Below are 25,914 nucleotides of genomic sequence, written 5' to 3' on the forward strand. Positions count from 1 at the left end.
CACTGGGTACGAATTCATTTGCATTGTTTTCATATGTTTGTCCGAGCTGAAAATCAGCACAGCTGAACAGCTACTTCAGGGGATAAGTACATAAAATATTATGAATGTAAATGTCTCGTGCCACACGAAATCAAAACTCGGTATTAAACGAGTCGAATTTCCGCGACCGTAATTATCGCAAGTCGGAGAACGACCACGGTCAAGTAAGTGCTGAGAGGAGGAAGCGGGCTCCATTGCGCATGCGTGTCGGGAGTGCCCACGTGAGAACACAGGTCAAGGAGCGAAGTTCAGAGGTCAGCCCGGCAAAATGGTGGCGTCCGCGGAGGTCCGCGTGGCTCGCTGTGGCGGTAGCAGAATAAATTTTATCGAACCGATTATTACGTTAGATTCTAGGTAAGTTTGTTTTTATTGTGTTAAATAAGTTCTGATTATTTTTGTTCCGATTCTGAAAAAGATTAATATTTTCAGGTTAAGTTCTGACGTCAGTTTTCATCATGATTCTGGGCTGGCGTAAATATTTAAAAATTGCCACAACAATGAATGTCCACTCTGTTGTGGAGTACATATCTCCGTTTCGGTCCTTATTGCCAGCAGGCACCATCTAAAAACGAACATGCTTGTAGACTGGGGGCGAGATGCGTAGCTGATCATGATGATTGACATGAATCATCATCATGACACGACGTCTCTGTTCGGTTTCTACTTAAACATTGATTCGCCTCCGAGTAAATATATAATATATTCCTCAGAACTGAGACCGAGTGTACTGTCAGTAGTGTTTCTGTAAGCATTGGTCGTTGGGGAAACATCAGCTGAGCTGGGATGATGAGCTAGAAGAATTCAGTACTAACAGACAGGTATTTGTACTAACAATCAGAGATAGTTGGAGGAGCCCAGAAGGTGAAGTGTGAGGATCTGGTGGAGCAGCAGCGGGCATGGGGTGTGTCCATGGATGTAGGCTGCAGGGGCTTTGCAGGAAGTTGTATAAAATAGAGCCCATATCATCATATGTTAGGTATGTATCGCTGGCAGTCAGGGTTATGGAGGCTGATCGACCCTGGACCTGGTTGGATTGCCTGATGCTGGAAGTCCCAAAACACCCAGTTCGCATCACTGATACATTTATTCGTCCAGCTGATCTGCTTACAATTATTTACTCATTTATACAGCTGGGTAATTTTACTAGAGCAATTTAGGGTAAGTACCTTGCTCCAGGGTACTACAGCCAGAGGTGAGACTCAAACCTGCAACCTTTGGGTCCAAAGGTAGCAACTTTAACCACTACACAACCACCAGCTGTCCCTAATGTGATAATGTAGCCAGGTGCATGTCAAGGTTTAAGAAAATTAGTGAGTAATACATCTACTAACATTTACTTACTGCCAGTTCTGTCAGTAATAAGTTTGCATTGATGTCTCTGATCAGATATCGGTCTGGAATAAGATTGCGGCCATCATTTTTACGTGGAGATGATTTGTCTTTTCTGGAAATTGCTGAAGAGTGTTTAAGATTCAGAGTTGGCCCAGTGGGACAGGGAATCTGACTCCTGTTTGTTTATATAGACACAGTACCGTTGTGCATTTACTGTTGTATTGCTGCTGTGTGTCACAGGTTCCTACTGTGTGCGTCGGGCGATGCGGTTCACGTATACAGCACAAGCACAGAGGAGCGTGTCCATGTGCTGCAGGGACACGTGGACTTGGTCACGGGCCTCAGACTGAACTCATCCAACCACCTGCAGGTCAGTGGTTTCCTCATACCACCTCACCAGTTCACACTGCATTGCTCTACAGTTACAGAATGCCCACATTTGCTCTGTCTGTGCAAGTTCCTTCCATTTGTGTTACCTGTGTATTTGTCTGTTTTAAAATACAAAGAGCTGTAAAATGTCATCAGTGTTGGGGTTTAGAAGTGGGATGAGTTCTGTTTGTTTGCAAAGTTGGTTTCCAGGGGGAAGAGACTTAAAAGATGCATGTTGGGTTCTGTCCAACCCATGATGTTTGGGATTTGATCGTTGTAGGTTTGTTTCTCTGATCTGTCCACCAGGCTGTGAAAAGGTAATGACTTTAAGGAACCTTTCACCTGGTCTGGTTTAATGTTTCTCCAGTTAGTGTTTTTGTATTGATTAACGCATGAGCTGTCCATCCATTCTTCACAGAATTGTGATGAATTCCCTTTATGTCTAATTGTGAGAAAAAATGTTATTCCCGGACCAAAAAAGTAGCCTAAAATTCATTACAATACCTAAATAAAAGGTCTTTTTGTGCACAGTAACGTCAACATATCTTATATTTATAACGAAATGTACTTTTTCTTGTTGGTCTTTTAATGTTATATTTTAGTTCATCCATCAATAACCACTTGTCCTAATACAGAGTCGCAAAGGTCTGGGGTCTCTCTGGGAAGCATAGGGTGTAAGACATGGTATACCCTGGATGTCAGCATTTTGATCATTTGGCCTGCAGTTATTTATGATACAAATAAATGAAGTTTATAATGTCACTCCCACTGTCTTTCACTCTCCAAACCTTACTGACACTGTTGGTATTGGAATTGCTGTGTAGAGTTAAGTATTTGATGTTAGATGATCTCCGTTTGGGGGCGCGGTGGCGCAGTGGGTTGGACCGGGTCCTGCTCTCCAGCGGGTCTGGGGTTCGAGTCCCGCTTGGGGTGCCTTGCGACGGACTGGCGTCCCGTCCTGGGTGTGTCCCCTCCCCCTCTGGCCTTACGCCCTGTGTTGCCGGGTAGGCTCCGGTTCCCCGTGACCCCGTAAGGGACAAGCGGTTCTAAAAATGTGTGTGTGTGTGAGATCTTCGTTTGGCTTTATTTACACTAGTAGCCATTGTTACCATGGTAATTTACAATAAATTTAACAAGAAAATAAATAGGTAGACCTTACTGATGAACAAAAACATGGGTGTTTCTGTCCCAAAACATCTGGTACGAGCTGCGATCCTCTTGTACGGTTAAAATACCTGAAGCAGAATGACTGAGTAACGGGGGGGGAAAGGCTGTCCTGTGGCGTAATAAACCTGTTGTATTAAAAAAGGTGCATATTTGGCTGAATGACCTGAAGCAGAATGAGCTGTACGGTGGCGCAGTGAGTAGTGCTGCTGTCTCACAATACCTGGGTAGTGTGGGAGGATGTGGGTTCAATCCCTGCTCAGTCTGTGTGGAGAGTGCATGTTTTCCCTGTGTGGATTTCCTCTGGGTGCTCTGGTTTCCTCCTGCATCCACAGGATCTGCCCTTATCTCACAACAAACTTTATGCAACACCTGACCCAAACCCCCAGACAGTGGTGATATACCCCCTGAACTACTGCAACTCTTTCCTGTATGGCCTTCTGGCCTCTACCGTCAGACCTCTACAGCTGATACAGAATGCTGCTGCACGAGTTGTGTTTGACTTGTAAAAGCATTTCCCATTTCCCCCTATAGCTGGCTGGATAAAATTCAAGACTCTAGTTACAGCCTACAAAACCAAGAGATCTGCTCCTCAATATCTACAAGACCCAATCACTTGCTACACCCCTACCACACTGGCCCCGCCAAAATGTCCAAAAGCACAAAAGTTTTCTTGTGGTGCAATGTGTGGTGGATGTGTGTCCCCCCCCCCCCCCCATTCAGAACTGCTGAATCTTTCTCAATATCTAAGAAGGGTCTCAAAACTCACTTTTCAGACTCACTTCTCCCCTTATCTTGTAACTATGTGATAAACGTGTTTATTTTTTAATTTTTATTTAATAATGTAAATCTCATATCCAGCTACTTGTGTAATGTATACTGGTTAGCATCTAGTAAATGACCAAATATAAACGACTATCAGAGTGATGTACTGGACCAGTCCGATAACCTTCCAAGGGATACTGATGGTATTGTTACAGTATTTAGCCGTTCAGATGACCAGTAAGTCCTTAACTCAGTCTGATCAACCACTTATGCATAACCTCCACCTGCTTTTTAGTGCATATTTTCAGTTTTTTTTTTTTTTTTGTATTTTTCATCAGTTTTTTTTCTGGCTGTATGAAGGTAGAAATATGAAAAGTTAGTTTTAATTTAATACTTTTAAAATTATTTTAAAGCTGTTATTGCATGCTTAGCATGTAGGGCTTTTCAGAACCAGAACTGAGACATGAAAACAAAACATATCAACTAAACAAAGAATATTAACTATAATAGCTTTGGATTAGTTCGCAGTCGGTGCACAGATGGCACATGTATTTACCAGGGAAACGTAGGCCTTCACCACAGTATTTGGAAGTTTATACATCTTCTTCTTTTAAAGGTTTTTAATAACCTTTCCTATTCCTCAGCTTCTCAGTGACATTCGTAGCAGTGCTATAGGAGTTTAGAATAAATACACTATATATTTCCATTGATAATGAACCGTTGAATTATTAAAAAACTTGCAAAAAAAAGTGTTGCCAAATAAAATTGATAATCAGTTAGGCTCTTCTGTTCCTCTTGTGACCTTTCACTCCCGCTTTCCCCGTTGCAGGTGTACTCCTGCTCACTGGATGGCACTGTTAAACTCTGGGACTTCACAGACGGCATCCTCATCAAGGTGTGAATTTTGCACCACAACCCGGTCTATGTATTTGCATACATGTTACATGTATACGTTTTCAGTGTTTAAGGAGAGTGATGGGCTTCCCTGCTTTGTTGCAGACGTACATCGTGGGACACAAGATATTCTCTCTGTATGTTTCGAAGTTCCACGAGGGGACTGTATTCATCATCCTGCCGATGGAGAGCAGCGCTAATACTGGTCAGTGCAAAGCGAAGGATGTGGCTCGGAAGGGTCCCGGTTTGTTTTTTAAATCATTGTCAACACTCATCCCTTGAAGCGCTCCGTTTCAACTTGATTTTTGTCACTTTGAATGCACTGAGGTTGCTGTGTTGTCTTGACCCCTCCCCGTGCACCACATGGAGAGTTTTTATTAGATGATGCTGCGGTTGTTTCTTAGAACCCAAACAAAATGAGCCTGTGTTGGCTGCTGTTTAAAACACCGTCTCCATTTCCCAGAGGCCTTCCAGCTGGTGGCTTTGCATTTGCCCAAGACCACAGGGCCAGAAGTGGAGGCCAGGGACATCTTATCGGTGCTGCGCGATGTCAGCCCTATCCCCAAGGCCACCTCCTTCGGCAGAGGGGTAAGAACACAGTTCCCACAGTCTGTCAAGTCTAAGTGCAAACCTCTTAATAAGACAGCCTGGTGTTTTCCCCTCATTGTGATAGGTGAACATAAAAATTAATTTTGTACTTGCACTGGATGATATTTAACGGTAATTAAGGATGTGCACAGTAAATAAAGAATGTGTCAGGGAATATCCAGCTATGAAAATGCCATAGGTGAGTCTTCTGTGTTAAAATAATTTGCATTTAGGGTCTTTTCATACAGTGCACTGGGTTTCTATAACTAGATATGATCACTCCTGGTAGCCCTCGTGCACTTCATATGCTGTTTTGTTGCCTGTCCTTACAGGGGGAATTTGTGGCCTCTGCCAGCGGTCTCCAGCTCTCTGTATATTTCTTCAGAAAACAAAAAACATACAGGCAAGTTGGCCGTTCTGACTAAAACTTGCTCTCATGGTGTGATTCAGCATCTAAGGTGTGGTGCTGGATAGGTGTGGATGACATTGTCTTTGCTCACGCTGTACCAGTTACTTTGTTTCTCTCTACTTTCTGTTTCTTCGGGGGCACAAGTGAGGCTCAAACGTGTTGCCTTTCTAGAGCGATTTTGTGTACAGTGGAGCGTTTACCCGAGTCGTCTTCGCTTTTATTACATGCCAGGTTATACACGAAAGGTGACGCTGAATTCCGTGCTTTCGTTTAGGTTTTCTCTAAAAGCCAACGACAAGAAGGGAGCCAGGAACAGGTTCACCTGCGTTGCAAGCCACCCAAACGACGACTGCATTGCCACCGGACACGAGGATGGCAAGATCCGCCTGTGGCAAGTTCAGCTAAACAGAGCTCGGCCAGAACTCGCGTGTCTCTGTGTTTTGGTCGAGATTCCTGACCATGACACGTTTTGCTTCCAGGAGAAACTTCAGTCAGAAGAAGGAGTACACATACTCGACGGAGCACTGGCACCACAGCGCTGTAAACGCCCTGCACTTCACCCCAGAAGGTGAGAGTCCAGACCTTCAAAGACTGATGCTCAGAATAGCTTTCTGTGCATTCCAGTACTCCTGCCTGCTCTTTATTTGTGCTGAGCCATATGTCTTCCGGTCCTTTTCCTGCAGGAACAGAACTGCTCAGCGGGGGGGTTGAGTCAGTGCTTGTGCTATGGCGCTATGGGGCCGGGTCCAAAAAGGACTTTGTGCCTCGTCTGGGCAGCGCTATCGAACACATCTCTGTGTCGCCAGATGGATCGTTGTACTGCACGTCTCACAAAGACAACAGTAAGGACCATCTCCAGGTGTAACCGCTCGGCGGGTTGCCGAAATTCTCTGCGTGTGAATTATGCACGGCAGTGATTCCTTGTTCGATTTTTGGTTGACTGTTTTTCCACCCCTTTAATTCCTTTAGAGATTGTGGTCATGAAAAGCAGTCGGGATATCTCTGCCATCATCCAGGGATTGGTGAAAGGTGTGTAGGGTGTTTGTCTCCATGTATGCGTGGTGAGCATTGGTGTATTTGGAAGCTGCTAATGTAGTTGGTCCCTTCTCCTGCAGGTGAGACCATCAGGACTGACCTGCTCATAGACCCACGTACGAAAGCTCTGGTGTGTAACGGGAAGCCTGGCCACCTGCAGTTCTTCTCTCTCCGCCATGACAAGCAGCTCTACAACGTAAGTTAGCACGCACTTCACTGGCCAGGACGCTGTGTGTAGTCAGTTACTCCTCTGTACCAGTTGTTCGGACTGCTGCTGAAGATGTGGAAGCTGTAACCTAACCCAAAGTAAGAGTCCGGTGGTGGCTCACGCTTTTTGATGCGCGGCTGCTGGGCAGCCGGTTGGAGCTGTGGCTGTTATACCAGGGCACCGCATCAGTTTGAGTTTTATTTGGTTGTTCACAGGACAAGTACATTGTATGTTTTGCCTGTCCCATCAACTAATGCATCTGTCTAGCATAGCATATGGAACATGTTGGAAAGACAAAAATAAGTAAATGTAATGATTTAAAGCGTCCTTTAAATTGTAGTAAAGGTGAGGCCATCAGGGTTTCGCATAAATGGAAGCATGCTTACAAAGCTGCTCCAACATACAGTCCCCATAATAGCAGGGTTCTTGGGTTATTTTGCTTTATATTTTACAAATTTGGGTACTTCCTTGTAATAAAATGATTCTCTCACACACACAATTCTGAACCGCTTGTCCCATACGGGGTCTCGGGGAACCGGAGCCTAACCCGGCAACACGGCGTAAAGCCGGAGGTGGAGAGGACACACCCAGGACGGGACACCAGTCCATCGCAAGGCACCCCAAGCGGGACTCGAACCCCAGACCCACCGGAGAGCAGGACCTGGTCCAACCTACTGTGCCACCACACCTCCCTAATAAAATGATTTCTGAATGAAAATGCAGAGGATGCAGTCTGTGATGTCAGTTTCTTTGTGATTGCAGTTGCCATTTTCCATCAGATTTCTCAATATTTCACCTTACTTTCTTGTCCGCCTGTTCACCGGACTGCTGTCAGAGTTTTCCTGCCTGTCTGACTATGGGCATGTAAGCAAATATCCTGCCCGGGAGAGCTGACAGCCTGTGATGTGGAACCCTGTGTACTGATGCATTTGCTTTTTGCAGTTTCCTGGTTCTTTCAGTAATCTCTCCTAACACCTTTCTGCAGTTGGACATTGTGCAGCAGGAGTACATCCACGAGGCGGGCCTGCATCAGTGCGAGGTGACAAAGGCTGCCATCGACGCCCAGGGGTCCTGGCTGGCCACAGTCGAAGAAAGACAGGAGAACCCCGAAGAGCTGGACATCATTCTAAAACTGTGGGCCTACGATGAGTCAACGCAAAGGTGTGTGTGCGCGCGCGCTCTGTGGTGCTCCGTATGGGCGGTGCTTGTCTAAGGACACGGCAGCTCTGTAATCTTCTTAGAAATACAGTCTTATAATTGTGTGCCAGTGAATTATAATTCCTTTAATGTCTGTTGGTTCCTCCCACTCACAGCTTCCATCTGAACACCTCCATTTCTATGGCCCACGAGGGTCAGATTAGTGCCATGTGCTTCTCCGGCGACGCTGAGGCCACCATGCTCGTGACCACAGGGCGGGACGGCCACTTCAAGGCCTGGTTGCTGGCTGACCACCCCGATGCTCAAGGTAGGCCAGCTTCCTGCTTCTAGTCCTGTTCCAAACCGCTCTGGCCACAGAGCACCTGCGCAGTAACCTTCTGCTCCTTACCCCATTCTGTGCTGATAACCCCCGTGACCCTCTTCTGTGTTGGTGCCACCTCCAGGTGAGGGTGCTTCTTGGTCCTGTGACTACGTGGGTAGCTACCACCGCCGAGAGCCCACCCGATGCTGCTTCTCAGCAGACGGGTCCCTGTTGGCTGTCGGCTTCGGAGAGGTGGTCACCGTGTGGAGCCCCAGCACCTGGGAGCTGCTGGTGACTTTCAGCCAGCCACCTGGAGACATCAGGTAGGAATAGCAGACCTAGACCACCTCTCCCATGAGTCCTAGTGAGTTGTGCAATCCCCAAATGGATGAACAGGATGAGTCCAATATGTATTGTGAAAGTAACGCCCCCGTAGTCGCACGTGGAAATGCACACGGGAGCATTTCTGGCAGAGCGCACTAGTCATTGGAGCAAGGTACCTGCCCTCAGCTGCTCCAGTAAAAAGTGTCTAAATGGATAAATCATAAGTAGTTTAACGTTTTAAGTCACTTTCGTGAAAAATGTCAGTTACATGAATGAATGAATAAATTAATGTTTGCAGATCTGAAGACACTAGTAAACCAATTCTATACCCTCCCTTACCGTGACAGCCATGCTAAAACATGCATTTTGTATCTATTAGTAAGCTATTAATGCGTGCTGCAAAGAATTATCACACATATTATGAGGCAAGCATGTCTTTAGTGCCTCTTTGAAAGGAAGTTACTTTGATTCTTCCCTATAAGTTAATCATGGCCAACCCTCTCTTCTCTAATTTATGTGTAACATGAATTTTAGCAGAATTTTGGGCACTAATGGGGTCTTGCTGCTAATCCTGAGAAATATGTGACAACGGAAACGAGTTGCTGTTCAAATGATGCTGAAGGACTTTGAACCACAAGTGGCTGCTTTTCTCCTACAGGGACCTTTGTTTCGGGAGGCTAAGCTGTTCCAAGTACCTCCTTGGCACAACCACCAAGAACCTGCTCTGCTGCTGGAACCTGCTGACCTGCTCTTGTACGGTGTAGTCACTGCTCGGCACAACCTTGGTTGGCCTGGCATGGGGCTGCCATCTCTCATTCCCTCTCTTTGCTCACTCTTTCACAGTGGAGTGGAGTTCCACAGTGGATGTGATCCTCCTCCAGCCCGACCCCCTGTCTGAGAACATGGCTGCTTTTTCTCGTGCGTCAGGCAGCACCGACTGTGAGTGAAAGGGGCGCTCAGGACACGTAGACCCACAGCTTTGGGGCCCGCAGGGTGGCATGTGCTTTCAAACCTCTCAGAGGCTCGGTGGTGCCGCAGGGTTGGTGAGGTCATCCAGCTGGAGTAGTCTACAAAATGTTTGTTTCACAACAGCGCAGCACAGTGCAGGAGTGTTCACTCTTCAAACCTTGACATGCCCAGGCTTCTTTTTCTGTTTTTCTGTTTGTTTTGAAGGCCCGTTTTGTCGATTTGTCAGCACATTACCCAGTTTTTATCCATCTCGTCTGCCTCTGTTGCAACATTATTTTGAATGTTATCCCGTTCGTATAGTGGTGTATGAACTTTTATATGGTGATTTTAATGGAATGTTGCTTTCTCCACTCTCCTGCCTGGCACCGACCCTCCCCCAAAATTCCAGTGTTTGTGTTCAAGCCCAGTGAGCCTCGACCGCTGTTCTCCCAGAAGGCCGTGTGCTCCGGGACAGTTAGGCGTGCTGTCTTTGCACCTCGAGAGGAAGTGCTGGAGGGCTGCGATGAGAGTACCCAGTGGCTGAGCTGCTCACGGCTCTACTTTCTAACGGAGCACATGGTGAGTCCTGGTCTCATCATCTGGCCCCACGTGTTCCTCTGTATCGTGACACATGTTGTGTAACTTCAAATTTGTGCTTGAACAACCAGCAGGAACATCACATGGCAGTCATGTATGCCTTTTTTTGAGGTTTCCGTGTGCTGTGTTCTGATATGCACTTTCTTTTCGTAGTCCTTTAAGGGAACTGGTCCTTCTGCTTATCATATGTATCTAAGGGAAACTGTAAAAAGCTCTTCTCTTTTTTTTTTTTTTAGGAGTTGATGACATTTAGTACCAAGTCAGAGGAAGACCAAATTATTGCTTCAAGTAAACAGGTATGACTTTAATCACCCCCATTTAAACACCCCTTCTGTCTTGTTTTCTCGATGACATGAGGAGAAGGAAACGATGCTATAACACTGTTTTGTTTCTGCCTTCACCTGCCTGTCCCAGTTCACCTGACTCTGCCTCTCTGCTTCAGCTCGTCATTGACGACAGCGTTGCCGTGACACCCTTCTACCTGTTGCTGGGCAAACACAGAAAGTCTCAACGAGAGACACAAGACTCTGTCTCGAGCCACACTGCAGCAAGAATCCAGCTCCCACAAGGGTCACCAGCAATTAGAGAGGTGGATTTTTTTTTTTTTATTTTCTTTGCATGACACATAGTTCAGCAATGCACCGACCTGTTAAATGCCTGGTTTTGACCTTCTTAATGCCTCCTGGCATTGATTTACCCCATGTTGCTTAATGGCCATGTGCCAGATTTTTAAGCATTGGTTGGACCATGGATTTCCTGTGTGGTGTGGTATAGCTGATTGTTAAACACTTTGTCCTTCAGTTGCTGCACACTCCAGCACATGTCCTTCCATCTGCGTCCTTCCTGTGCAACATGTTTGTCAACTCTCTTCTCATCTCGAAGTCTGGAGTCAGGTAAGTGACAGCTGCTCAATGAGTCAATGGATCAGTCTGTCTTATGGCTTTAAAGAGATGGTGACTTCAGTGAGTTTGACATCGTTTTCACTTGATTGTGCGTTATGTAGGGCACCTTAAAATTTGGCCCTCTTCTAAGATGTGCTTTAAGAGTTGGAACATGCCTGTGGGCTTTACCACGGCTTCGTCATGTTTTATGGAAAGCCCTATTGAGCCTCCCTTTGTGAGAATTCCACAGAACTTGCTTCTTAAAAGTCTTTTTGTCTTTAGAGAGGATGGCAGGTGCCGAGAGGAGGAGATGGGCAGTGAGGAGGAGGAGGAGGCCGAGGAGCAGGAGTCTGAGGGGGAAATGGAAGCCTCTGTCTCTGCACAGGGTCCTGCGGTTCAGGGCTTCCAGACAGAGCCCACACCGCAGCTGTCAAAGGCCCAGGAAAGAGAACTAAGAAAACTTCAAAAAGCAGACTTCAGCTGGCTCAGCTCACTACTGGACTCTTGAAATGTGACCGCGAAGGGGTTTTAGGGTACACTCGTTCCTGTGTTGCTTTTTGCAGCAATAAAGTGTAATGTTTTTTCTAAAGAAATCTCCACATTCTGGACATTTCAGAGTTATGAGTGCATTTCTTTTGCAAGGGTTTATAGGTTTTTTTTTTTTTTTTTTTTTAGGCTTTTTCTTTAACTTTTCTTATTTGTAATTAATTTGCATGCTTGGCAATATTTGCCAACTATCATGACTTTAAAATTCTTAGTAAGCATTTTCTCTTGAGAAACTTTTAAATTGTACAAATGAAACAGGAAACGGCTTGTTTTTTTCCCTCTGATATTTTTGACCCTTTTTCCGCTGTGAAACTGCAGGAAAGGTCAAACATGACTCTGTTACTTCAGTGCCAGATATCCATCTCTGGGGGGCTGACACAACCTAAAATATGAAAATATTTTACTAGTTTCTTGCCATACTGTGCAAATTTTGAGATGCATATACATTTTCTTCTGCATTCTTTGACTATAGTGTAATGAACTGGGGGGGGGGTACCGAAAATATGCTTACTACTTGTCAATGAAGTTTATAAAAGTGCTGTTGATTTTACTGTTGCATTGACGTTGGTTCACTTATGCTGTTTAAAAAGCATCCATTTCAAGAACTGCTTTTGTACATTTTCCCTCTCTTGACTCGTCCTATTACATTTTGAGTCATTTTATATATTTTAATGTTTTATCATAATAAATCCTGTCATGTTTCATGTCCCAAACACATTCCCATAGGAAACTGGTTATTGCATCTTTACGGTTTTGTGGGTCAAATGGGATATCATGAGTTGTCCGTCCAGCATGAACCTAAAAAAATGTACTGGGACTGGGCCACCTTGGTAAAGTATTTCTGTCCTATACTTAAACTTGTTGGACAAAGATGCAGAATGCAGATGTCTTTGTGACCTGTTGTGCTTTCTTAATTTCTTTTACACCATGGGTACCTAAAATGGTTAAAACCACACAAGAGTTTAAAAAAAAAAAAAAGTGGCTGTTTGAATGCATAAATTTTATTTGGTATACAAAGCAATAAAACATTGTGAGTTGCCTTACGACAAGGTTATCTGCTAAATAATGGTTGATATTGCTTAGAAGTAGAATATGTGTAGTTTTTAAATGTGTGATTGGAGTAAAGTTGCTGTGGTTTAGCTTCTGTGCAGAAGTTGGAAGAGGAAACCAGTTCTACTAGGTCCTCTTATTAGGTTGCCTTAACTAATGAAATGTCTAGAAAGCAAAAGTAATTGGATGCTTTATATGTTTTTAGGTCGTACTTGTGGTGTGGCAGTCCTCGTGCATTGATGCGATTGTGTAAGTTGCACATGTGCTCTGGGGAGCTGGCTGGTCACATAGAACACAGACCGTGTCACTCTCGTGTCCATTTCACTATGTCACCCAACATCATGTCTCTTAGTTGTGCTTCAGCTTGTTCAGGTGGTTCAGTTCCAATCTGAGCCAACCCATTTTAGCAGTCGGGAGGTTCAAACGTGCTAGAGGAGCGATACGAGTCTTCCTGTACACAACCCTATTAACAAAGTGATGGAATGCATATTGGAGGAATAATTTTATTTCAAAGATGAAACAGAATACAAACACAATAACCCCTCTGTACTTCTCCAATGGTCCATGGAGTGCTTACAGTCGATATAAAACAAGTAATGTATAAACTGGTCGTCGCATAGTCCAGTACATTAAAGTACTGCAAAATGCACTTCAAAATACTGCAAAACACACTAAGAAATATATTCCAAGTTGTTCTTATATAGTTTTCCATTTTATAGTTTTTTTTTCAGATTCCACCATAAGTAAGTCTGAATTTAAGTAGATTTTCTTTGGACTGGAACCAGCTGGGGATACAAACTACTTATAAACAAACGCATGCAATGCATTAACTGGCTTGATTACAAATATGTAAGTTCATCACACAATACAAACGCTCACCTTCAAAATACAAAAAGTAGAAAAGTCCTAAAACTGAATTTTTAACGATGCCTACACAATTATTTGCACTGTTGCTGTTATGTTTGAATTGTATTGTTTTGTTAGTATTATCGTAACAGAAACGGCTATGAATCTGAATTACCCAAACGGCCCCAGTAGTCTAGAAAGTGTTCTTTGTCCTTTTCCCTCACAATCCTGCTTACTTCGAACTTTGTGCTTGCCCATGGAACATATTTTTGAAGACTTGGAATGTGAATTTGTAGAATCAGCACAACTGTATAAAATAACCAGCTCGAGTTCATGTGCCACCTGTTTGGAGAAATTGCCCAGTAAGGCCTTCGTGTTCCCTGTGGGTTGACAGCTGGCCAGTCCCAATATTGCTCTAAAATGCACCAACACCTGACCACTGGATGTGGGAGCTCTGAGGTCTTCCAGTCTGGGCCAACCGTAGTTATGGCTCTTAAGCAAATATGTACATAGACACTGAGGAAAAATAAAACAATCACGTCACATTCCTACACCTGTGAGGTATTAAATATGACAGCCTGTCTTTGTGAGCTTTCTCACACCGGGAAAGGCTTGAAATCCCAGTTTTGAGAAACTGACCTAAAGTGACAATGGACCTCAAACCACATCCTTTGGAAAAAGTAGAGGGGGAAAGAAGTGGGTTTCTGGGTTTTAATATGCTGTGCACAAATATATGCCAAAAGGTGAATTTAAAACTGCACTGAACTGGACAGATAGGTTCTCGTACATCAGCGTACACTGCAACAAAAAAAAGAAAAACTCTATGAAGAGTCTTAGCCTTCCATGCTGTCTATTTAAAGTGAAAAGTGTCCATACTTTTACCATAATAGTGAAAGTACAATTAAAGTGCTTTGAAACAATCATGAGAGGTACACCCCAAAAACCCACTTAAAAGTCAATGAGAATTTCTGGCAACGTCAAAGTTTGTTGAGGAGCCTGTACAGTCATCACTAGACAGTTGGCTGTTTCACGTTTTGGTGCGCATGTTGTAAAAAAAACCACAAACAATGCTACGTATAACAATATTTCTCCAAGCACAGTGCAACGACTGCATGGGCAGAAAATGGATATTCCCTTACATCCTTACATCGTTTTAGGCATTATAAAGAGCAGTTCCCAATTTGGTAGTATGAAGTGTCTTTATGCATAGCTTTTCAGGAGATTAGTTATGTTTAAGAACAAAAATTAGACAATACTGACTACAGGTTCACAGTACAAGCTTATATCTACTCCTATATGTGAATACGCTTAAAGCTCGTGTAAGCTTGTAACTACTACTTTTATTGAACTTTGAGCTAAGCTTATGTCATGCTAAATAAAGTACGTGGCTATATAGTATGTTACGTACGGTAAAAACACATCCGCTATAGCAGTTAAAATGTATGGAGTACAGCCTGAGCGTGAGTCACTCTGCACTCGCCATGTGCAAACCGCTAATGCTAATGGCTTTGGAAATTTTTGGCTTTGGGAAATGACGGCTTTCACAGCTTTCAGGAGATATGTGTATGTAGAGAACAGAAATTTCGGCAGAGACTGCCAGCACCACGAGCGATTTCCCCTTTAGGTATGAACATGATGGACCAGCACAGCACAGGCTCGGGTTCAAAACGGAGGCTGGAGCTGAGATTTCGCTCCTGCTTTGCTAAGTTAATGCTAATGGCTGTGCGCTTCAGGACGGTTTTACTCACCCTTGCAGTGTCGCATTCCCTGACATGAGCAACTAATGTCACCTATACGTGCATATATCGTGATGCTGTGGGCGCGATCCTAAAGCTAACTTCTGAAGTCAAGGCGCATAGCAGTTAGCGAATGGCATGAATAAAGGGGGCTCTTTAACAGCCTAAACAACGCTAGGAAGTGAAGGAACTCTCGCCTCCATTTTCTGCTCCGGAGAGCAGCAAAGGAAAAGCCGGCTCCTCAGGCTCTTGTAGGCAAACTTGAAGTACATGGCATGGCCCATGGCCACGAAGGCAAAGGAGATAATGACCAGCAGGCCAAAGGCCTCTGGGTTGGGTGCCAGAATGACCATGATGAAGTGCAGCAAGTCGAGGAGGTAATTCATGGAGTTCTGGACGCCATTAATGATGCCCCTTTCGGACTCAATCACATTTTCTTGGATCAGCTGGGTCACAGTTAAGTCGAAGGACCAAAGACCTGAAGAGCAAAAACACAAGAGAAACTATTCATTTTTATTGCTTAACAAAAGGGATCATTCATGTTCGCAATGCTATTGTTAACGTCCTCCCAACATTCGGAGCTAAAAAACAAGGGTAAGTCGAAAACGTGTCCATGTATGCAATTACATTTTTTTAAAAAGTTGAAACATTATTGTGAATACCTTTTGACTTACCCTTCTAAGACAATAAAATGGGACAACTTTCACCATACTTTTTTGTGCAATCCCTCTATAACTATTGAACCCATGTTTTGCATTTGAATTCCTCGGCAGACTTACCAACCCTAGCAGCAATGACGCCAGCGAAGAGAAGGCTGACAGACAAATAGGACTCCACCTGTGGTTCCTGCTCCATCTCCTGCACCAAAGTGGAGCTGTTGACCAGACTTTGCATGGCAGTGCTGAGCGTACTCACTGGGGTGGGGCCGGCCTCTGGCAGGGTGCTGGGCTCACCCATCAGGTGCCGGATCATTTCTTGGAATGGAGAGACTGTCAGGTCCAAGGGGCTGCCAGGTGCAAAGACAGAAGCCACGCAGAGCAGGAGGCAGGAAAGCTGGGCTATGCCTGAAATAAAGCCTGTGCGGATCAGGCCGCAACGCTTGCGGAGCCAGGTGAAGCCCACGGTGCCGAAGATGCCCGAGATGGCTGACGCGCCCATGAGGAGGCTGAGGATGGAGCCGTTCAGGCCCTGAGTGTAGGCATACCCAGTGGTGATGCAGTCGAAGCCCAGCACGGTCATGTAGAGGAAGGCAAGTGCCATGCCGGCAAAGAAGATGGACTGGTTGTAGTAGGCCACCCACCCATCCCTGAAGGTGCGGAAGGGCTCTGAGATCTGGTAGCAGAAACCTTCCTTCTTTGGAGCGTCTGCCTGTGCCACCACTGAATTGCCCATGGACTGGGAACCATCAAGTAGCTTCAGGCCATTTTCAGCCTCTGCAGAGGAACAGAAGCAAGGGGTACGCAGTGAGGCTACAAATCGCAAGCCTCGGCTCAGCACTTACACATTCTGCTAGATCTCAAGAAGTCATTACCGCATGCAAGGGTTCTAAAGTGACTATCGCCTCAGCAGCATGCACAGTAGAATAGTTTAGGGGACCTGCTATGCTTAGCTCGTATTCATGATTTCAAGCATTGCGATACCTTGCTGGACATTAAGATGCTTGAGCTCTTGATCCTCCTCTTTCTGGCCAGCCTTGATGGCCAGCGCCGGAGTCTTCTGGTAAACTTTCCAGAGCAGGTAGTACTCCAGACACATGGAGCAGAGGTTCCAGCCGGAAATGAACCCGCAGCCAACAAAGTGGGAACCGAAAGCCATGATCTGCCCGACCAGCATGGGGGCCAGGATGTTGGTCAGCTGATCTATTATCCTCACTGTGGCATTCATGTCTGAAGGACAAAGCGAGAAGATAAGTATTAATAAACTGTGTGGAAAATATATTTACAAATAAACAAAGATTCAGCATTTCAATTATATCCGCGTAGAGGCACATGCTTAATTCTGTTCGCTGCGAAGCTGTATGGCTTAGGAAACTATTACTTCTAGTTCCTGAGGATAGACATTCTTTGCTTGTTCAGCAGTCTGAAAGGAGCTATGTTTAACATGATGTTTGACCTACGGATCAGAAGCCGTTCTGTGCTGGGATCATGTTCCAAGAAAGCTGTATATGCGAAACCACTAAAGATCCTCAATGAACCTTCCTGTAAGGTAATCCACGCTGAAGAAAACTCCTTCCTGGTACTATAATCCCATCCCATCTTGTTCATTTCAGATATCTCTGATTGCGTTACACTGCGTTGGTGTATGGAGGAGTGATTGGCAGTAGGTACTGTAACACTGGAAGTCAGCTTGGATGGAAAATGCACCAGCTGAACACTACGCCGGTATTCACTGTAAGTTGTTTCGGAGAAAAGCGTCCGCTAAATGAATAAATGTAAATACATAGCAACGAGTGTCCATATGTCGATCACATTTGTAACACCCCCAAATTTCTTGAAAAATGGTGCAGTAACCTGAGCAATTACAAGATAAAAGGGACCAGTATAATGCCCATGTGTGCAACCATGCAGTTATGACTGAAGATCTGCTGTGTCTGTAACATGAGTTTTACCTGCATGTTACAGACACTAAATCTGCGTTAGAATCACAAATGGGAAATTCCTCGGGGGGGCATTTTGTGGCAAATGGGTGAGAAAAGATTAAAGCTAAGCAGATTAGACAGTACAGTTCCTCCTTTCTTCAAATGTGTGTAGTAAGGGATTTCACACTTCTGGCACAAGCGTCCATATAGCTGTAAAGATTACGGGGCTGGGGTCCCAAACACAGTCCATAGAGAGCTGTTTGTATAATGGTTTTCACCGCAACACTTTCACCCAGGATAACTGGTGCAATTAGCAGATTCTCCATATAATCATATTTGCTTATCAATTATGGTTATCAAAGGGGGGTGCCGTGGTACAGTGGGTTTGACTGGGTCCTGCTCTCCGGTGGGTCTGGGGTTCGAGTCCCGCTTGGGGTGCCTTGCAACGGACTGACGTCCTGTCCTGGATGTGTCCCCTCCCCCTCTGGCCCTGCACCCTGTGCTGCTGGGTTAGGCTCTGGCTCCCTGCAACCCCGCATGGGGTAAGTGGTTTCAGATGATGTGCACGTGCGTTATGGTTATCACTGTCTCTAAGATTCCAGAAATAAATACAGTATAATAAGGTAAGAGGCACTATGACCAAAACCATATGCATTTCATCACTTACAATATTTTAAACAGTGATTGTGGTAATTTAGAAGATCAACTTCAACAAAAACCCTCAAGCAGATAGCACTCAGTGGGCTGAGTTTGAAACCGCTGCCATAAAGATTCATTTCCACCGGGAGACAGTTTACAACCAAGTCAGCTCTCCATGCAGCTGAACTTTATGACCAGTAAAACCCGTATCAAGATAGGAAACTAGCTGATTGTTGAATGTTGCCTGCACTTTTTCCCCTATTTAGGTGTTTTTTTCCCACCGCTTTCTAGGTAAAATGGAGCTGATAAATGACAAACAAGCACGGGTTCATGGAGGTCAAGTCGATGATGTGCATGTGCATGTGCGTTATGGTTATCACTGTCTCTAAGATTCCAGAAATAGGACCATCAAGGCTGAACTGCTCATTCTGACGGCCGCACGCACTTGGGGCGCGAAGATGCTCGATGACCCAACTTACCGGCCAGTTTGCTCCTGTCGTCCCCTGCTACCACCACCACCCAGTCTCTCTGGATTGTGATAGACATAGCTGTACTTGCCAGGTTGGCAATGTTTGCAATGGTGATCACCATGATATAGCAGACAGTCTGCAGACATTAAAAAAAAAAAAAAAAAGAAAGTTAGGTAGCAGAAAAGTACCCTGCACAGATTAAAACATTTCACTGGCTGACACATTCTGAAAGCTATAAATGTACAATTAATAATATATAATATAAATTATTATGATGGTTTTAGAAATTCAGTAAAATAACATTCCATGTTTCACTCTTTGGTACATTTGGCACCGGTAGCGTGTTTGTTCTTCATATATGCTGTGTTACAGCTGTTGCTCCGAGGAAAAGATCTGGAATTTGGCATTCGCTGGAATTTGGCTGAGATTTCCGTGAGTGCAAAAGAGTCACTAAGCACATCAGCGGGGATCAAATTTCACTCCCACAGGGGGCACAAAGCATCCAACTACTTACAATGTAAAACTGACACCTCCTGAAACTTTCTACAGCCATCCTGAAACAACGGAACATCTCAAACGTTTATTTATAAATGCAAGTTATATTCCCGTCCCCCCCGCGGAAAGAAAAAAGCAAAAACATCCGGAACTTACAAGTAACCAACCATTGTAGAATTGTTGAAGATGTTCTTTGAACTGGAAAACCACCATCAAAAGAATGCCACAAAGAATTACGGAAGAGTTCTGGACAATCAGAGACGTCTGCGCAACTGTACAAAAAGAGAACAGATAAATATTTTGAAAATGATGAGTAAAAAATATATAAATTAAGTGCAAAAATAAATGAAACAGGAGCACATGGAATTATAAAATATAGCTATATAAATGTGATGAGAACACACGTCCAGCAGACCTTTAAGCCTGGGGTTTTTGTCGACCCAGTCTCCGATGATGGCTCCCAGCAGCAGAACGGAACCAGCCACAACCAGGCCGTACACAGCGGTGAGGAGCAGGCTGTTCCCATACAGCTCCACCAGAAAGACAGCCACGGCAAAGTTCCACATACGGTCCCCCTGCAAGGCACAACGCAGCATCTCATCATCCATCCATCCACCCACCCACCCTTCCATCCATCCTCAGATCACTCAGATACTCTCTTTGGCCTCTAAAGTGACAAAGACAATCAAGGACAAAGTGTGCAGTCATTTCCAGCAGGACAAATGAAATAATGCGCTGGGCCTTTCTACAACACTAAGTAATGAGGCATTACAAATGAAGGGCTGTTGGCGAAAAAGGGGAACACAGCCTTCTTTGTTGGATTAACAGCACTAGTTAATAAAGCAGAAGGGGGGAAAAAACTGAAATACAAAGAATGACAGTGGTTTAGTATCTAATTAAAGCCCTAACAGGTTCAGCGGATGAAACTAAGGGTACAAATGTAATACAGAGAGCACCGCTATGTGATGTAAATATGCATATCGCTATAAGACACTTTTTTCCAAAGTCGTATATAATTATTTACATAGTTGGGTATTTTTAGTAGAGCAATTTAGGGGAAGTGCTTTACTCAAGGGTACTAGAACCAGAAAATGGATTCGAACCTGCAACCCCTCAAGCCAAAGACAGCAGCTCTAACCATTGCATTATCAGCTGTGCTTATTTACTTTTACCCTAAACCTTATAATAAAAAGCACGTTTTAATACACACACACACACACACACACACACACACATTTTCAGAACCACTAGTCCTATACAGGGTCACGGGGAACTGGAGCCTAACCCGGCAACACAGGGCGTAAGGCCGGAGGGGGAGGGGACACACCCAGGACGGGACGCCAGTCCGTCGTAAGGCACCCCAAGCGGGATTCGAACCCCAGACCCACCGGAGAGCAGGACTGCGGTCCAACCCACTGCGCCACCGCGCCCCCCATCCACGTTTTAATATTCTCTCAATAATTATAATAATAATCTTTTTAAGGAAATGCTGCACAGTACAGATTTTAAAGCACAGCATTCTGTTATGTCTAATGAGGGACCGTTTGTAAACAAATTAATGACATTAAATTAAACATTTTATATATATATAGTGTGTATATATATATAATATATATATATATATATATATGTATGTATAAAATCATTACAATAAACGTTTAGCGCAGTGGTTAGAGCCCTCGCTGCCTCTGATCGAGGGTTCGAATCCCTTCTCCAAAGCTGTTGAGCTAGTAGTATAGTGGGCAGAGCTGTTGTCTTTAAATGCAAAAGTGGCAGGTTCGAGTCCCACCTCCCCTACCCTTTGAACAAGGTATTTACCATGAAGTATATCGAGCTGTGTAGGTAGTTAACAGTAAAAGTCGCTGAAAGCGTCAGATGAACGAAGTCATCATTTGTCGGTACCACAAAGCTGGTACGTTTTTACTCTAAGGATCATGGTGAACGCTCACAAACTGGAGCTCTGGGGTATCGTTACCGCAGCGCTCTGCGGTCTTGGGGTAGCGCTGGAGAGGGGGGATATAAGGACACCGGAGCCACATTTGTTTCTTCTCTTTTTTTCGGATCAGAATGGATTGTTGCTTGGTTCCATACCCTCCATCTCGACAGGTAAAAATTTCTCCATTTTCTCATTTCCGACAATTAAAAACTTTCTTCAATAAATAAATCCTAAAAACTGTCATGCCCGGCATGACAGTTTTTAGGATTTATTTACTGAAGAAAGTTTTGAATTCTTATTCGTCGCGGCATGATGTTGATGTCGATCATGAATAAAAAACGAGAAATAAAACGACAGAGTCAATAAAAACAATTAATATAAGACTGCATGAGGACCTAAAGGCACTAAAAGACATACCCCAAGCTAAAAACTATAAAATCAGAGCCACATTTTACTACGTTTCGCGTGAAGAGCGAGTCGGGTACGTCGTTTCACCGTAACACGAGTATATTCCGCGAGTGCAACGCAGTATCCGCGGCTCGTTTCAATACGGATTTTTCTGTCCTTTCAGTTTTTTTTTTTTTTTTTGTGTGTAGTTAAATAGTTGCTGTGAATTAAAAGTGTGACCGTGCAGTGAGTGTCCCGCAAAGTGTAAAGCGAGCCGCCGGAGCAGAAATACACAGTGACAGCTGCTGTCAGCGACACGTTTCCCTTTTGTTGTTTACACACAAACCGCGCAGTCACAGCGTGTGTGTGTGTGTGTGTGTGTGTAGCGGATCCAAGTGAATAAATGAAGGAAGACAACTGGTGGTACGGCGTACTCACCCATGTGGACAGTGCGTGTCCCAGGTAAATGAGAAACTTGGACGAAGTGAAGAAATCGCGAATGGATTCTGTAGTGTAAACAAATCAAATGAGCTCGATCAGTTTGACAACCACACACACACGTACTGGTGACATTCTGAAAACGTGACAGAGGACATGAAATGACGCATTCGTACCACAACAGGACTTCTTTGACGCGCAGCTTTCCATGTTTGCGATCCGCCCTCCAGTCTGCGGTATTGATCCTTTTTTTGTGTACAACGTTGAACGTTTCCGATTACTATAGTATCTGAATGCGCGCGATGATTATGTATTTTTTTGCAAAAAGAACCAAACTGCCCCTTTTTTTCCTCCTTTCCAAACTTAGCTATCACTGTAGCTGAAGTCGGAAAGCGTCACTGAAATGAAAAAGGGCCTTTTTAAAACCCAAATGCAAAAGAGAAAAAAAAAAAGCGCTGAACGTAACCGGCCGCAGCGCAGCCCCTGCTCCCCGCGCGACTAGCAGGGTTATTAAGTGCAGGACGGATTAAAGAGGGGCGTGACGTCACACGGTCACGTGACCCACGCCTGGCGCCCGGCGCTGAACGTGGTCCGCCTATCCGCTAAGGACGCTGTTAGTGCGTTGACGCTGTGTGGCGTTTGTTGCGGTGAATTTTACCGTATTAACGACGCTCGTGTTTCGGCTGTGCAGAGTGACAACTACAGAGGAACAGTTTTTACCACAACCATATCCCGGGGTTCAGTCCTCCAGAGTGTCTGATGTGTGCGGTGTGAACCTCTCACATGTCCCACACTCACATCATCTGCTGATGGATCACGTTGCTCCAGTCGTGTGTGCACTAGAGGTCTTGACCTGAAGGATCGTGTGTGGAAGTGTTCCAAAAACGCTGCTGAATCATGCTGCTTAAGATGGAACGTAACTTTCAGATGAGTTGTCTATCACAGTCTGAAACGTTTTCAAGGACCGGTCCCCTTTCGTAGCTTCGCTGTTGTGATTTACAGCCACGAGATTCCTAAAGTCGGCGCCGAGTAGGTGAAAACAGCACAAGGCCATGGAAAATTTTTAAAAATGAATTAAACCCCTTAGCCATGGCCTCTGCGAAGGACATTTCAGTGACTAAGGATGTGGCAGTCTAGCTCTCATGTCAAATGTCCTATCATGTATTTGCCTACTGCTGAGTGTCCACGGGCAGCATTGTGTTTTAGTACCAAAGGTCAACAGTCTGCCAAAAATGCCACAACCTTAACGTTTGTATCAGATCTAAGCTGACTTCCTTCATTTAGTAAAGGTAACGGGAAAAGAGACTTTGTGAGAAATGTGTACACTCTAAATATGTGCTTCTGGGGAAGCAGCACAAGTGCATGTCAGTATCTGATTACATGTACTTTAAATTTATTTATCTGACACCTCACACATGCAGTCTTAAGCACCTTATGATGATTCATCCATTCTTACACCTTTATAATCATCACTCTATTCATTTAGGATAAGTACCATGTTCAAAGATACTACCGCAGGAGAGGGGATTCAAACCCATGTCCTTCACGTGCAAAGCAACAGCTGTACCCACCACCACGCCATCTGCAGCTGCTCTTCACTGTTGATGTGTTTTTTATTTTCATTGCTTCTTGTGAGATTACTAGCAGCATGTTGCAGACAGCAAGCAATCATGGGTCTGGAAGTTCATTGACCATGTTAGCAATCACCATACCCTCTGGAAAGAACCCAAAAGCACACCCACCCAGTTATCCAGCCCCCTCTTCATATTTTATTGATTCTTTACCTGGACAGTGATTTACCCAGGGACATCTTATCTCGTTCAAAGAAACATGAACGTGAAGCAAGTTCTCAGCGCAACAAAGAGCAGCCAGACAAAACTTTGCTTTGTCATACTGCCAGTGTTGTGTTTGGTCCCAGGACAAGATTTGTGTCACTGGCCAAATCCAAATGTTTAATTCAAGTTTGGCCTGAAGGGCTTGCGTTTGGCCCGTCGCTCTCACAAGAAGGTCGAATATATAACACAACCATCTGATGAATTCAAAGCCCTTGTTTCTTTCCATCACAAATGATTCTTTAAGGCTAAATACAAAACACACACAAAGAATTGTATTCATCTTTTCGTACACCTGTTTTCTTCAGACATCTGCTTTTCGTCAGACTTTTAAACATTGTTGACTTTGGGGTGAAGGAGAGACTAAACTGCCTGCCCTGTTACAACAATGAGGGGTTATACTCAGTGTCACAACTGTGAACGTGATGATCCAAGACTCTCCAGGACTGGAAGCGAACAGCATCTTTACGGGCGTAGAGGACTGTATACGCTTACTTTCCCTTTCCTGAAATTCTGAAAGACATTTCGGTTACCAGGAAGGCCTTTGTTCTGTCGCAACTGTCAGCAGTGTGTCAGATACTGTACCAAATTGCCCACATAATTTCACAAGACACAAAACACACCTTGTCCGGCGAAGCTTTGACTAACACCCCATGCTGGCTGTCTTCTGTCCACACTTATATCATCCCATAATTATAGAAACATACTGTACAAAATCGTTTTGTTGGTCATTCCTTATTTTTGGCGATTCTCTGATTCCCTGATTTAAATATCACACAATAATTTCATACAGATTTTTCTATATTTTATACCCTGTAACCTTCATAATCAAAATAAAATCAGCCAAGAGGTCAAAGGCAACATAAATTATAACTTTAACGGTACTAATTGATAGGCGATGTAACTAAAATAATTTTATGAATAAATATATGGATCAACTTTAGGTTCTTTGGTCTAACTGCTAAGTTGAATAATAATAAAAAAAAATGTTTTCAGCCAATACAATAAAGAAATAGCTACTGTAATAGCGAACCATTATTGTAATCTTGAGAATATAATTAGAAAAACATGATACTGGACAGCTGAGAGTGTAGTGGTTACAGCTACTGCCTTTGAACCCCAAGGTCATAGGTTTGAGCCTTGCCTCTGGCTCTAGTACCCTTGAGCAAGGTATTTACCCTAAATTGCTCCAGTAAAATTACCCACCTGTATAAATGGGTAAATAATTGTAACCTCAACGCTGTAAGTCACTTTGGAGAAAAGCATCAGATAAATAGACATTGAATGTTGATTTTATACTCTTCAGTTTAATATGACCTAATGTGGTTATTATTTGCATCTCACCAAAATGTCATTTAGTTCATTTCTTCTTTGTAACAAGGTGCAGTTTGCGTTATTCATGCAACACATAGAAAAAGGTTATGATTTGTCTTTCTGTGGTAAAATTGTATGAACCCACAGAGAAATTCACAGCTTGTCTTCTACCTGCAAATTACAAAAAAGTTACATAAATAAGTTATTTTAAAAGTGTTTCTACACATATATATAATAGAAATCCCTTTCTTTTTTCCACACTATTTTGGCTTCTTAAATTCCATCCCACAATTGCTGATGATTTTTATAATAAAAATTCCAGCGTCCTCGGTGTGTGTATGAAATATACTTGTATATAGTGTTTTCTTATTTTTTTATTTTTTCTTGTATTTTATTCACATCATGTAACATCACTATGTATGAACCATGGACCTCCTTACCGTCATATAAATGACCTTAGGATTATTTTGTGCTCTCTAATGTTACTGATGTACTTTTATTGCTTTTAACTTTTTTAATAGGTCGAGTAAAGACAGGATAAGCAATTAATTAAAATGATTAGTGCCAATTTTTAAGTACCCATAATACAGTGTAGAAAGTAGACTGGCAGGAGACGGTATCGTGTATTAAGTGTA

General features: G+C 43.9%; 2 protein-coding genes across 2 annotated transcripts; one reads left to right on the forward strand and one right to left on the reverse strand.

The window, feature by feature from the left end:
- The first annotated feature begins 299 nt into the window (after window positions 1–299).
- Window positions 300–11,667, forward strand: wdr75 (WD repeat domain 75). Its single transcript, XM_018735448.2, has 21 exons — window positions 300–393; window positions 1,612–1,741; window positions 4,499–4,564; window positions 4,669–4,768; window positions 5,027–5,151; window positions 5,484–5,554; window positions 5,835–5,951; window positions 6,040–6,128; window positions 6,244–6,402; window positions 6,530–6,589; window positions 6,676–6,791; window positions 7,789–7,964; window positions 8,117–8,268; window positions 8,405–8,585; window positions 9,245–9,339; window positions 9,430–9,525; window positions 9,944–10,113; window positions 10,368–10,427; window positions 10,574–10,720; window positions 10,933–11,024; window positions 11,295–11,667. The coding sequence occupies exons 1-21, from the start codon at window positions 308–310 to the stop codon at window positions 11,518–11,520; spliced, it is 2,514 nt and encodes an 837-aa protein (XP_018590964.2). The 5' UTR covers window positions 300–307; the 3' UTR covers window positions 11,521–11,667.
- A 1,436-nt stretch (window positions 11,668–13,103) lies between these two features.
- slc40a1 (solute carrier family 40 member 1) lies at window positions 13,104–22,636 on the reverse strand. The gene is made up of 8 exons (XM_018735430.2): window positions 22,310–22,636; window positions 22,134–22,201; window positions 19,788–19,947; window positions 19,529–19,644; window positions 18,887–19,013; window positions 16,831–17,076; window positions 15,970–16,623; window positions 13,104–15,668 (listed from the first exon to the last, which is right to left on the reverse strand). Exons 1-8 carry the CDS (start codon window positions 22,341–22,343, stop codon window positions 15,355–15,357), a joined length of 1,719 nt encoding a protein of 572 aa, XP_018590946.2. The 5' UTR covers window positions 22,344–22,636; the 3' UTR covers window positions 13,104–15,354.
- Between the last annotated feature and the right edge of the window lie 3,278 nt (window positions 22,637–25,914).

Source organism: Scleropages formosus, chromosome 21 (genome assembly GCF_900964775.1).
Source record: "Scleropages formosus chromosome 21, fSclFor1.1, whole genome shotgun sequence".
In the NCBI taxonomy this organism is placed as follows: domain Eukaryota; kingdom Metazoa; phylum Chordata; class Actinopteri; order Osteoglossiformes; family Osteoglossidae; genus Scleropages; species Scleropages formosus.